Source organism: Giraffa tippelskirchi, chromosome 6, assembly GCF_054371585.1.
Source record: "Giraffa tippelskirchi isolate mGirTip1 chromosome 6, T2T-mGirTip1v1.2.pri, whole genome shotgun sequence".
Taxonomy (NCBI): Eukaryota; Metazoa; Chordata; class Mammalia; order Artiodactyla; family Giraffidae; genus Giraffa; species Giraffa tippelskirchi.
The window spans coordinates 160,693,846-160,708,866 of NC_137280.1; the positions used below are offsets into that span (position 1 = coordinate 160,693,846).

Here is a 15,021-nt window from a genome sequence, read left to right on the forward strand (position 1 = left end):
AATTTTGCAATTGTGTAACTTCCTCTTATACCCAACATCATCCCATTTATGTTACCCTGCAAATTTATACCAATTAGAATTATCATTTATTCCTAATCATCCAGTTTATTGAATATTGTAAATGCAGATTCTATTCTCCAAGTTATTTACTGAGTTTGATTCACATTAGCTTAATGCCACCTATATATTTCTTTTAAAATTAAATCAACAGTCTCTTCCCCCATTCCATGACATAGATATTTTGTTATGTTTATTTGAATAAGGTCAGAGTCGACAGTCAAAATGTTTAGCAATTAGTTTGACAGAGGCATAGACCAATCACAACAGTTGATGGAGGCTTTTTGCTCTCCCAAGCATTATTCCATTAGTTACTCGATCATGGAGAGATGTTGTACTGGTTAGCGTGATGGTTAGAGTCCCTTAGGGACTCAGGACAGCAGCTGTATTCCAACTGGAATGAACGTGCTCCTCAGTTAGTTTGGCATACCAATGCATACCAACACTAATACTGTGTCAATATGGCATACCAGTGCTTACCCATACGTCAGCTCCGAGTCTAACTCACCAGGCAATTCCCATCAACCAGCTCTGAACCTAACTTACAAGTCAGTCAATTGAGCCTCAATGAAGTTCTCTAATGTTTTTCTTCTCTACCTAACACCAAGCATCTTACACACATGGTAAATGATTGACTCCTCTTAGAGTCCTGTGATGTAATTCATCAGTACTTTTGCATGTCAAATACCCTCACTTTCCTTACTCTGTCTGTGACTGTTCCTGTCTTCTCCTCCTTACCTGGCTTTTAATTTTAAATTTTTGTATTTCTCTTTTAACTATATCATTAATTTTGCTGATTCCTCTTATCTTTAACCTTCATAATCATTTCACATTTAGATTTTAGAACAAACGCTCAAGATAAATCAGGGGAAAATAGTTTACTTAGTTTTATTTCTGATCATTGGCACTCTGGAAGTCTTGATTCATCTTACTAGAAACTGGACATCAAGTGTATCATTGTAGATGCTGCAAGGAATGTATTATATTCCTTAGGACCATGCTAATCACTATTACATTGAAAAAGAAAATGCAAGTTCTGCTTTGAGAAGCTTATAATCTGTTTATTAGTAATTGAGAGACCAAATTCCTACTCAAAGTGACGAGAAGAATTGCTGCTGAAGAAAAAGAGTTAAGGTCAGGTTCTAATGCAGGACTAAGACGCAGTCATAGTGATTAATTGGTGAGGATGAAGATAGGCAATGGCTGAGACAAAGCACCCACGAGGCACCAGGACAAGAGTGGTCCATCACCCGCACGTCCCTAAGCCGCAGGCTCTGCATTTACTCACACTTTTGAGACAGATTAGTAGTTTTCCGTCTCCTTGCAGGAGTTCTTTCTACTTGGAGCCTCAGGTTTCAGGGTGATGGGCACAAGTGGTTTTTGAGGCTGATTCTGCTGGGTCATTGCTTTCAGGATCACTTTGCAAAACTGGGTTCTTGAGAGATAGAAAGCAGCAGGAGCTGTTTACTGATAATGTCTCTTGTCTGAGAAGCTAGCTTATGTGTTGGCCAGGGTTTGGAGTGACTACTTCAGCATAGTGTGGGCTGTGGGTTTGCTCCAGTTTTTTGACACAGTTTTGTAGTATGATGATGCCTCCAACCTCAAGAGTTGCTCAGAGGAGTTTTCTTTTACTCTGAGATTCCCAAGAGTTCCTTAATAGTTCCATTTTTCTCTGGGGAAAATAATCAAATGTTTAACATCAGTGGTCTTTTGGTCAACTCTCTTATAGGAAAGTAAACCAATCAGATGAAGGTCATGTATTCACTAAATATTTATTAAACACTGTTCTTGGTACCAGGGATACAGCACTAAATAAAACAATCGCTACTCATTAGAAATTATATTCTATCAGGATGTGCTGACTTTAAACAGCAGTATCAAGGACTGAAATAAAAAAATAGAGCCTTATCAGAGAGCGATGAGCGTTTATATCAGTGTGGGGAGCAGGATTTGATGTTTTCTTTCTTGTTTTGTTCTCACAGTGTCAACTATCTTGACATGATCGTTTTGATTCTAATCTGTTTTGGGTAAAGATCTTTTAAAAGTTGTAGCTCCTGCCTGCCCCATTTACTTGTGAATTTCTCACTTTTATATCATCTGAGCTGAATAGATGAGGGAAATGTTGGAGATCTTTTAAAGTCTTTAGTGTATCATAATCTTCTATATTTCTTTTCAGGGAGTGATCTTCATAATGGCATCTTAGGATTCAGTGAGGAGTCCCAGAGTAGACTGGAGCTGGGTGAAGGAGCTGAGATGAGCAGTCTGCATCTTACTGTTACAAGGCAGCCAAACAGGTTTGTTTATATCTACGTAGAAGACATCACATCCTGTGTCTACATAGTGTTTACTTTGAATTTATAAAATGGTAGAAGCAGGATGAAATGTTGGTAGAAGAAAGTGATGCGGAATTTGATGTCAGTGTTCAGATACTCTAGTTTCTCTGGAGTAGGAAATGGCAACCCTCTCCAGTATTCTTGACTGGAAAATCCCATGGACAGAAGAGCCTGGCAAGGTATAGTTCATGGGATTGCAAAGAGTCGGACGTGATTGAGCCCTGACAGGGCTGCCTGGAACATTTAGTACTTTATGAAGTACCATACAGATGTCAGGTTATGCAAGTCATCACTCCATCATGTTTGCTATTCTCTGTCACTCTGCATATACAACCATTTACTATTTAGGAAGATTTGCATTACCGATATTTTGCTTACAACTTAATACAGTAGAGCACGCATCAGAGTGTTCACGATGTCCGTGCACTTTGTATGCACACAGGTGTATGTGTCAGTGTTAGCTTTTCCATTGTTGCTCTAAATATTCTCAGAAGGTATAGATTATCTCTTGTTCTTTATAGTAACAACCGCTTTTAGCAGTAGTGTTTTTCCTTTAGAAAGATTCTTGTTAAAAGACAAATGAGGAACATTTACTTCAAGGCAATGGTTCTCTATAATTTTTATTTTCATATTTCTGGTACATAGCATCCAGAATTATATTTCAATAAATACTTAATTATTACTGAATGGAGTGTGGTCAAAGAATGCCACATAAACTCTGGCCTTAATTTCTTAACTGTAGTGGGCAGAATTGGTTATTTTCAACATTATCAGTGGGAGAGAGAATGCTTGTATTGGATGAAGAGGTGTACTCAGGCATAATGCTAATATATTCTACATTAGCCACAGGAATAATGCACTCTGTGGCTGCATTGGCATAGGTTTTGCTTTGTTCCTAGAGCCTTCGAAGATGTCGAGGTCTTTTGGCGAGTCACACTTAACAAAACAGCGGCTGTGCTCCAGAAAGATGGTGTGAACCTGGTGGAGGAACTTCTGTCTGTGTCCGGGACCACTGTCTGTACGGCGGGTCAGACAAAGTGCTTTGTCACCATCGAGCTCAAACCTGGAAAGGTGGGAAACAATGAGGCCCAGTGTTGCAGAATTCTGATTGTATCTCTTTAGAATTAGTCATTTTCAAGCTACTTTGTTGAAATGTATATGTGTATACATTACGTGGAGATTCTTTGTGTCTCGCCTAGCTGCAATGTCAGTCTCTTTGACTTTTTGTAAGTAAGCTCATCAGTTGTACATCTGAGACTTATATATCTTGTAAGTCACTTGTATCTCAGTAATAAAAAAGCTCATCAGTTTTTTATGTTCTATTTCTTGTCATTTCCATGATTCTTCCTGGCCCACCTGTTCACGGGGTGAATGGTTCCTTGAGTCATTTTTAGCCCTATTAGTATTATTTTTGATTACTCAGAATGTTTAGTTCTTTTCCTTTTATCATGTCTATAGATTTGATTCCATTGTATTGTATCCATAGATTTCATCCTGAGAATGAAAGTTCTCTCATTTGCTATCCATTTAGTTAGAGAAGTCAGTTCTGATCTACCAGAGAGGCACAGAGGCCATGCTCAGTGAGTCTTTGGATCAATTTCTATCAGTTCATGTTGCACGTGGCACCCAGGAGCGAGGCGTTCCTCTCGTTCTAATGGAATCTGCATTATTCTAATGGTATTGGCCGCTGAGGCTCTAACAGAGTTTTAGTCATTTGGTAATAATATATCACTTTTAAAAAAATAACTATTTTATGATACTTTAATGTCCAAGGCATAATGGCACCCCACTCTAGTACTCTTGCCTAGAAAATCCCATGGATGGAGGAGCCTGGTAGGCTACAGTCCATGGGGTCGCTACGAGTCTGACACGACTGAGCAACTTCACTTTCACTTTTCCCTTTCATGCACATAATGAGAAGGAAATGGCAACCCACTCCAGTATTCTTGCCTGGAGAATCCTAGGGACGGCGGAGCCTGGTGGGCTGCCGTCCATGGGGTCGCACAGAGTCGGACACGACTGAAGCGACTTAGCAATGTCCAAGGATCACTCAGTAGCATTTGTTCCTTGTCTACCACTTAATTTATTAAACTCAAATATTTAATGCAAAAACTAGCCATAATATTTTGAATGTTCAAAAGTATCACGATTTGTTTGTACATGCCAAAAACTTTAAACAGCAGAAAAAGCATTGAACAAATAAAATTATTTCCAAATGGGTAGCTGTATTTAAACCCATTCTAAATAATAATCTTAGAGATTTAACTCTTCATTCATTTTTTTGTCTACTTGGTTTTTCACTTTCTGAGAATTCCTGAAGCCGTTATATTGATGTTCTCTAAGGTTACAGTAATACATATTTTCATATCTTCCCAAAATTGTAGTAATTTTGATGGTTCCAGGATAGAAAGACCACTCATCTCAGATCACTTCAGGTTACTTGGTTATCACCACTTTGTTCTTTGTTAGGACCACAGATCCTAATGCTTGTCTGAAGCGGTTTCAAATGAGAATTGCTGGACAGTGGGTTGAGATCCACTTTGTGACTTGACTTGTGAGATCCACATGTTTCATGAAGTTCATGGTTTACAAGTTAATATTTTCAGCACCGTGTCTTTTCCACAGAAGGATTTGTTCTTTAAATCTTGCTGTGCCACTTTACCTTACCATTGCCCTGTTACTGTCAAGCACTGAGCCAGTCTATAGGGGCATTGAAAAGATAGACCTGAAATTAAAAAAAAAAAGAGAGACCTGCCTTGTTAATATCTTGTTATATTTGTGAGGGCAACCTGGAGGCTTTACTTCCTAAGAAATGAGATAGCAGGGACTTCCTCAGCAGTCAGGTGGTTAAGACTCCGCCTTCCAGCGCGGGGGCCATGGGTTCGATCCCCGGTAAGGTCCCACATGCTAAGGAATGGGGCACAAATTGAAAAGAAATGAGATAACAAATTGGTGATCTTAGTGCATCTTTGCAGTTCAACTGTTCTGCCGTATCTGAATGAACATAAAATTGCATCATCTTTCACCTTCTGTATGAAGTACTCTTTAACTTCTGACATGTTTTCATGTGCATGCATTTCACAGGTCCTAAAAATTTATTCCTATTTTTTGTACAATTTGTATTTTTTATAGAAATGATTGTCTTACTAGCATTTTTTATTAACTCCTCCTTCATACATGCACAGAGAAGAATGTTTACCATTCACTAATAAATCAATATATACTTAATTAAAGGCATAACTTTATTGATATGTTAACATAACTCTATACATTAAAACTAATGAAATATTAATTATACACTATTACACTCACATTTTTCATTTTAACCATTTTAAAAAATGCATTACCATAATTTTTCTCCTTTAAGTACTATTATGTTATAGATTGAAATTCATCTAATTTTAATTGCTTACTAAATGCTTTTATTTTTGCTTTTGTTATGGTTCAGTTGCCCAGTCATGTCTGACTCTTTGCGACCCCATGGACTGCAGCACACCAGGCCTCCCTGCCCCTCACCATCTCCTGGAGTTTGCCCGAGTCCATGCTCATTGCCTTGGTGATGCCTTCCAGCCATTTCATCCTCTGATGCCTTCTTCTTCAACAGTCATATCATAGACACTGAAAGATATATTAAGCTACTGTTGTGTCTCTTCATATTGCTCTCACATCCCTGGATACTTATTTGCTTTATATCAGTAACCTGTGTTCTAGAGCCATCTTGATTTTTCCTGCTCTACAATCCAAGGATTTGATTTCTTTCATCAGAGTTTCAGAGATCTGAGTCTTTGTTCTGGAGATAGACATAAGAGTTAATGGTTGACACAGCTGTTGCTGTGAACCATCTTGGTAGTGATGGAGCTAGAAAACAGGTTTTTTAAAATATTGAGTTCCCACTGATTTTTTTAATCTTGAGAAATTCCAAGAATTTCATTTTTAAAAATTTTGAAATTGAAGTATACTTAATGTACAATGATGTGTTAGTTTATATGTACATGTGGGCTTACCTGATGGCTCAAGTGGTAAAGAATCACATTCATTGCAAGAGAACTGGGTTCTATCCCTGGGTTGTGAAGATCCCCTAGAGAAGAGAATGGCAACCCACTCCAGTATTCTTCCCTGGAGAATTCCACAGACAGAGCCACCTGGTGGGCTACAGTCCATGGGGGTCACAAAGTGCTGGACATGACTAAGCAACTAAACAACAACCTGTGTGTGTGTGTGTGTGTGTGTGTGTGTGTACGTATATATACACATTTGTCTTCATATTCTTTTCCATTGTAGGTATTGCAAGGTAACAAAAATAATTCTCTGTGCCATACAGTAGGTCCTGTTTACCTGTTTTCTGTATAGTAGTATATATATATTAATCCCAAACTCCTAATTTATACAAATGTTATTATATTTTACTTTTCTTGAGTGGGAGTTTTATCAGTTACTATGCTTTCTATTGCACTGAAGACAAGGAACTGAAATTTCAATATTCATAACTTGTGGTCACGTTCAGTGCAGTTCAGTCGCTCAGTTGTGTCCGACTCTTTGCAACCCCATGGACCACAGCACACCAGGCCTCCCTGTCCATCACCAACTCCCAGAGTTTACTCAAACTCATCTCCATTGAGTCGGTGATGCCATCCAACCATCTCATCCTCTGTAGTCCCCTTCTCCTCCTGCCTTCAATCTTTCCCAGTGTCAGGGTCTTTTCAAATGAGTCAGCTCTTCGCATCAGGTGGCCAAAGTATTAGAGTTTCAGCTTCAACATCAGTCCTTCCAATGAACACTCAGGACTGATCGGATCTCCTTGCTGTCCAAGGGACTCTCAAGAGTCTTCTCCAACACCACAGTTCAAAAGCATCAATTCTTCGGTGCTCAGCTTTCTTTATAGTCCAACTCTCACATCCATACGTGTCTACTGGAAAAACTATAGCCTTGATGAGATGGACCTTTGTTGACAAAGTAATGTCTCTGCTTTTTAATATGCTGTCTAGGTTGGTCATAACTTTCCTTCCAAGGAGTAAGCGTCTTTTAATTTCATGGCTGCAGTCACCATCAGCAGTGATTCTGGAGCTCAAAAAAATAAAGTCAGCCACTGTTTCCCCATCCTTTTGCCATGAAGTGATGGGACTAGATACCGTGATCTTAGTTTTCTGAATGTTGAGTTTTAAGCCAACTTTTTCACTTTCCTCTTTCACTTTCATCAAGAGGCTCTTTAGTTCTTCTTCACGTTCTGCCATAAAGGTGGTGTCATCTGCATATCTGAGGTAATTGATATTTCTCCCGGCAATCTTGATTCCAGCTTGTGCTTCCTCCAGCCCAGCGTTTCTCATGATGTACTCTGCATATAAGTTAAATAAGCAGGGTGACAATATACAGCCTTGACGTACTCCTTTTCCTATTTGGAACCAGTCTGTTGTTCCGTGTCCAGTTCTAACTGTTGCTTTCTGACCTGCATACAGATTTCTCAAGAGGCAAGTCAGATGGTCTGGTATTCCCTTCTCTTTCAGAATTTTCCACAGTTTATTGTGATCTACACAGTCAAAGGCTTTGGCATAGTCAATAAAGCAGAAATAGATGTTTTTCTAGAACTCTCTTGCTTTTTTGATGATCCAGCTACTTGATAATGTTTAAGTCCTTCTCTCTGCATTTGTCGAAATAGCCTTATGCCTTCCTCAACCCCCAAAACCCAACATTTCCTAACTCTCCCTTAATGACTAATAAAAATATCACTTCCTCCAGTATGTCACCCACATCTTCAGTTTTGTTGTTCAACTGCTCAGTCGTGTCTGACTCTTTGTGACCCCATTGACTGCAGCACGCTAGGCTTCCCTGTCCTTCACCATCTCCTGGAATTTGCTCAAACTCATGTCTATTTAGTTGGTGATGCCATCCAACACTGGCAACCCACTCTAGTACTCTTGCCTGGAAAATCCCACGGACGGAGGAGCCTGGTAGGCTGCGGTCCATAGGTCGTGCAGAGTCGGACACGACTGAAGTGACTTCACTTTCACTTTTCACTTTCATGCATTGGAGAAGGCACTGGCAACCCACTCCAGTGTTCTTGCCTGGAGAATCCCAGGGACGGGGGACCGTGGTGGGCTGCCGTCTATGGGGTTGCACAGAGTCAGACACGACTGAAGCGACTTAGCAGCAGCAGCAGCAGCAGCCATCCAACCATCTCTTCCTTTGTTGTCCCCTTCTCCTCTTGCTCGCTCTCTTTCCCAGCATCAGTGTTTTTTCCAATGACTCAGTTCTTCACCTCAGGTGGTCAAAGTTTTGAAGCTTCAGCTTCAGCGTCAGTCCTTCCAATGAACATTCAGGACTGATATCCTTCATGATTGACAGGCTTGATCTCCTTGCAGTCCAGGAGACACTCAGGAGTTTTCTCCAACACCACAGTTTGAAAGCATCAATTGTTTGGCACTCAGCCTTCTGTATGGTCCAACTCGCACTCTGTACATGACTACTGGAAAAACCATAGCTTTGACTAGACGGACCTTTGATGTCTCTGCTTTTTAATGTGCTGTCTAGGTTTGTCATAGTTTTTCTTCCAAGGAGCAAGTGTCTTTTAATTTCATGGCTGCGGGCACTGTCTGTAGTGATTTTGGAACCCAAAAAAATAAAGTCTGTCACTGTTTCCATTTTTTTCCCCATCTATTTGCCATGAAGTGATGGAACCAGATATCATGATCTTAGTTTTTTGAATGTTGAGTTTTAGGCCAGCTTTTTCACCCTCCTCTTTTACCTTCATCAGGAGGCTCTTTAGTTCCTCTTTTCTTTCTGCCATGAGAATGGTTTCATCTGCATATCTGAGGTTATTGATATTTTTCCTGGTAATCTTGATTTCAACTTGTGCTTTATCCAGCATTATGTACTTTGCATAAAAGTTAAGTAAGCAGGGTGACAATATACAGCCTTGACATATTCCTTTCCCAATTTGGAACCAGTCCATTGTTTCATTTCCAGTTCTAACTGTTGCTTCTTGACCTGCATCCAGATTTCTCAGAAGGCAGATAAGGTGGTCTGGTATTCCCATTACTTGAAGAATTTTCCACAGTTTGTTGTGATGCACACAGTCAGTCTTTAGCGTAGTCAGTGAAGCAGAAATAGATGTTTTTCTGGAATTTCTTGCTATCTCCATGATCCAGCGAATATTGTCAGTTTGAATCTGTTTCCTCTGCCTTTTCTAAATCTAGCTTGTACATCTGGAAGTTCTCGGTTCCCTTACTGTTGAAGCCTGGCTTGAGAGAGTTTTGAGCATTACCTTGCTAGCATGTGAAATGAGTGCAATTGTGCAGTAGTTTGAACATTCCTTGGCATTGCCCTTCTTTGGGATTGGGATGAAAACACCTTTTCCAGTCCCGTGGCCACCGCTGAGTTTTCAAATTTGCTGGCGTGCTGAGTGCAGCACTTTCACAGCATCATCTTTTAGGATTTGAAATAGCTCAGCTGGAATTCCTTCACCTCCAGTAGCTTTATTCATAGTAATGCTTCCTAAGGCTCACTTGACTTCGCATTCCAGGATGTCTGGCTCTAGGTGGGTGATCACACCATCCTGGTTATCTTGGTCATTAAAATCTTTTTTGTATAGTTCTTCTTTGTATTCTTGCCACCTCTTCTTAATATCTTATGCTTCTGTTAGGTCCATACATAAGATGATAGAAGACCTGGATTCAAACTCTCTGGAATTTATAAGAGGGCTGTTATATTAAATGAGATAATGAATGAGAGGTATTTCACATGGTTCTTGGCAGGGAGTTGGCTCTTCATAGGGTGGCCTGGTATTACTGTTTTTCAGAATGGGTGGGAGTGGAGCTGAGTAGTAGCCGCATCAACACTAGTAGTAGGTGAGTGACAACACAATCCAGGAAACACAATGCTTGCTTTCATCTGTAGAGTTACACCACTGATTGATCCTAAGTCCAGTCTGTCTCCTGACGCTCACCATAATGTTTTTCTACTCTTACCGTTTCTCTAATTATCGTCCCTATAGTCATTCAGTTTTTTTATTTTCAAGTTATAAAGAACTTAAGTAACTTTCCCCAGGTTCATTACTCAGTAAAGATTAGAATTCATCTTTTGAATTCCAGTTCATGTACCCTTTCTCAGCTGGGTATCTTTTGGTTGTATGGTTCTATCATGTGGTCTATATTAGCAAAATTTATGAAGGTCGTAGTTAATTAACTTAGGATGCGTTTCTTAACCCACAAAGTCTGTTTAAACTAAACAGATTGTTGAAACATTTGTTGCACATATTTCTTTAAGAACTATTTAAGTAAGATCTTGCTTAGTTATTACTTTGCTTGCTTCTTAGCAGGTCTGGGACCATGAAAAATTATTTTATACTAGTTGGGCAAAAGATCGTCTTGAATGCTGCTGACCTAATTAGGAAAGGAACTTGAGTTTTTGTGAGGTCTCCAGTCATATGTAGGTCCAGAGAGGTTCAGATAACCATCTGTGAGTTTTGCTTTCCCAGTATACTTCAGTCATATTCTTTGAACAGAGTATTTTATTGTTAGACTGAAAGATTCCTTTTGTCTCTTCTAATTATGTGTTGGCACCCATCTGCACATTTGTTCAATTTGCATGGTTCCCTACTTAGATTACAACATATTTTTTGACTCAGAGTAGTTATAAGTAATGTTTTAATCATCATCACAATGAGAAGAAATACTATACTGAAGAAAAGGCAAGAGTTTGTTGAAATGTAATGTTCTGAAATTCTTAGTTAAATGAAATTATTTTGAACTCAAGCTCATTGGCCGTTAGGGAATAATAGTTGTTGATATAGTTACCCATACTTTTCAAGTGCTGCAGTTTATTGTATTTACCAATTTAGTTTGTCAAAAGTGGGAAAAACATATTTACCTTCATTTCAACATTTACTGAGAGTTAATCAGCAAAATAAAGAAAATCTATATCATACGAAAACTAAATAAGTTTCTTCAGACAATAAAAAGAGATTCTGTTCATTTACTGTGCTACTAAGATATAAATCAGTTTGAGTAATACTGAAGAATTTGCTGTATTGTTTCATGACATAATGATTCTCATTAAAATGATCACAAAACAAATGATGACTAAGATCCTTGCTGATAGAAAAAAAGGATGCATTATATCAAGTTAGACAGTGAGACCTACAGTTGAAAATGCCTCAGCTTAGCTTCTTAGAGTTATGCTAGGACACTAAAAATGATGCTAAGATTTCTTGATTATTATGTAAGAGAAAATAAGTAAAAACAGGTGATTAATAGCATGTTACAGAATTGAATGCAGACTTTAGAAAATAAATTATTTGAGATTGTTGACACAGAAGCAAGGGAAAAGATGACCAAGCTATAACCAACAGACTAAATTTAGATTTCTTGATCCTGAATGTAGGGAAATTTTGAATAATACCTAAGATCACTAAATTAACCCATCAATATTTGGCCAATTTATGTAAAACCTTTAAAAAGAAACCATTACCAAGTTGAAGCTCCTTCTCTCCTGTCCTGTTTTCTCACCTCCACACCCTGCCCTACCCTAGTGCCACCCCTCCACCTGAGGTCGCTGCTGTCGTGGGGCTGTGTTTGCTTTTTTACCCTTTAGCGAAATATGTATCCAGTAACAAAATGTAGCAAGCTTTATGTAATTAAAAATTTTACATTTGTTGTAGCACAGCATGCATATCATTATCGAACTTGATTTTTTATTCATTGTCATGTTTTTGGATTCATCCATGTTGAAAAATATTGAAGTAGTTCATTGTTTTTAACTACTGGATAACATTTTCATTGTGTGGATATACTTTATGTATCCTTTTGTTTATTGAAATATATGCATAGATTATCTCCTGACATGGATTTTCTAGTAAGATGCTCTCCCAGAGAGAGTAAAGGTGTTGAAGAAAGACCAAAAAAATAAATCTCATGGTAATCTAACGTAAGAATTCAATTCTGTAATTATACAGACGGTATCTCTAAATGTTTATTTATTTCTGTAATAGTGTGTATGAATGATGCTATTTCTTAATATCAGAATTATTGTAAAATAGAAATCTATTAGTAATTATTGTTCCCCCTCCTCGTTCTTTCTCACTGGCAGGTACCTCAAAGTGGAATACATTTTTTTGTGGAACTGTATGAAGTAACAGCTGGAGCAGCCCTAAACAACAGTGCCAGATTTGCGCAGATTAAATTAGTACAGCGTGATAAGCCTCCAAGTCTCGTGTACTTCTCTGTGGGTTCTCGGCTGCCGGTGGCTCATAAAAAGGCCACTCTCATTAGCCTGCAGGTGGCCAGAGACTTTGGGGCAGGACCAGCGATGTCTGTTAACTTCAGCACCCAGGTAAGCAGGCGGCAGGTGTTAACACACAGGAAGCTCTTCTTCTTTAACTATGGCATGTGTCATGAAGCAGAGAAGATTTGATATATTATTTTCTGATGATACCATCATAATTTACATTACATTTATTACATTAAGCTTTATCTTTGACACAGTTCAATTTTTTTCACTTAGATCATGTTTTAACATGATAGTCTTTTGTCTTTTCGTTTCTTTTGGAAAAGTTGATTAGACAATGCAAAATGTCTTACATACGTCTGGTCTATAAGATCTGTGGAGATTTAAAATTTCTTCGGGATGTAACTGTGTAAGACCAGAAACAAAAAGTATGGGTCTTTGTTCTGATTTTTACCTGAACTAGCTGAAAATGCTTCTTTAGGACTTCAAATACCAACTGTGGGTTTTCTGTGATCTTTATGTTTCTTTAAATCCATGGGTTCAGGAGACTGTCTCACAGCTACTTTTAACATCCACTCTATTAGGTGACATCAAGTGAAAGGGAGGAAGCAGTATGTTTTAAACTTTATTTTAGGAGCAGAACTCTAATATATTGAAACAAAGCTGTATGTCCGCTTCCTCTGAAGCATGACTGTGGAGACTGGAGCTCGCCCCCGTAGCCTTCTGTTTTTCCCTCCCCTAGACTTGTGTAACTCCCAGACCCCACAGTTTGAAAGCTGCCATTCAGGACAGTGCTGCCATCTCTTTTGTTTCAGGATTTCAAGCCTGGTGATACTTTAGGCCTCAAGGTTTCTAAGCTGTGGTTTTATGCCACATGCTGTTTAGTGTGTGCTTGGTTGTGTCACTGTTGAGTGGCTCTAATACACAGAACATTCCGTGCACAAGATACAACATATGTGCCACCAGTTTGCTGTAGCAATCCTGTGAATCAAGGTTTGGAGGTGAGGACTGGAGCTGTGGGTAGGGAGCCGTCCTGGAAGCTTTCCAGGAAGTAAAGTTGTCTTTATAACAGAGGCTACAGCTTGGCAAGCCAGAAGATGCAATGCTATCACATGAGACTCTAGAAATAAACTCCATTCTAAATAGCCCTGCAGTGGTACAAACACGAAAAGAAGTATTTTGATTCATTGGGAGATTTTAGCATTTTTCCTTTTAAGCATTTAAGATGGTAAGAGAAATGAGAAAAAATATGTGTTCTTTCTTCTCCCATGAAATATATATCATCATATGCTCTCCACTTTGTAGGGCAGAAGAGTGGAAGAAGTGATTAAAAAAAAAGATTTGAGACCCATTTTAAACTAGTTCATACACTCAGTTGAAAGGGGAGTTGAAAATGCCAAAAGAAGAATCTGAATGCTAATATCTCTATCATACTCATTTATGTTCTTTCTAGATTATTCACAAATGATTCCTTGTAAAACACATGCTGTCACTAGCATGTAACTCATAGCATTTTAATAACACTATAAAAATCAACATAGAGGAGCCCTGTGGTGATGAAAATGTATCTTGACTATATCAACATTCATGTCTTGGTTGTGATACAATTATGCAAGATGTTATTAATATCTATGAAAGATGTTAGGGAAGGGTAGAGGAGACCACTCTTTTATATTTCTTGTAAGTGCATGTGAATCTGTTAATTATGTCAGAATATAAAGTTTAATTTTAAAAATTGGAAAGAAAAAATTTACCCCTCTGGTCTGATTTTATTTATTTTCCTGTTGCTTCATTGCTTTTGAATTTTCTCTCTTTGAATGCTGGGCATATTGTTAGAAGAGAGTCATATAATTCAATTTTCCAGTAGCTAGCAAGTATGAGAAAATAATTATGGACCAAGTTGCTATTCTGTTACAGTAATACTATTCTTGATTTTACTTTAAACAGATTTTAATAATGTAGTTAAAACAATAGCTGTAGTATGCATACAGTATACCTATCTTCAGTAGGTCAGCATTCCCATTATGTATATACTATAAATTCCTATATATCTACATATTTGTGATCTAAAGGTAAAGGATATAAAGACCTGAGATAATGAAAATATCACTCATTCCAGTTATCTTTAAATTAAATAGGCCTGTAGCTAAGCCAAGTTTGAAAACCAGTTCCAGATATTTCATTTGTGTATGTGTGTACAAGAAAGAATATGTCTTTCCTTCTTATTCTCACATTGGTTATTCCATCAAAAGCTGTTTGTTGATTTTCACTGTTGCTTTTAAATTGCATAGTGCTTCTTCTTTGTGTTTGTCACATGTATTTTACAAACATGAGAACATTTTGATTGTTCTAGTTCCCTTAAATGTCTATATTGTGAAATTCTATAAATTCTACCAGAAAACAGTGAACAGAA

At 38.2% G+C, this 15,021-nt stretch overlaps 1 protein-coding gene across 1 annotated transcript in view; it reads left to right on the forward strand.

Moving 5' to 3' along the window:
* The window catches only part of ADGRV1 (adhesion G protein-coupled receptor V1), a 537,185-nt gene that overhangs the window by 209,395 nt on the left and 312,769 nt on the right, over positions 1-15,021 (forward strand). Inside the window, exons 75-77 of the mRNA XM_081504948.1 lie at positions 2,234-2,351; positions 3,290-3,461; positions 12,471-12,713. Of these exons, the coding sequence (XP_081361074.1) occupies positions 2,234-2,351; positions 3,290-3,461; positions 12,471-12,713 (533 nt within the window). The remainder of the gene's footprint in view (positions 1-2,233; positions 2,352-3,289; positions 3,462-12,470; positions 12,714-15,021) is intronic.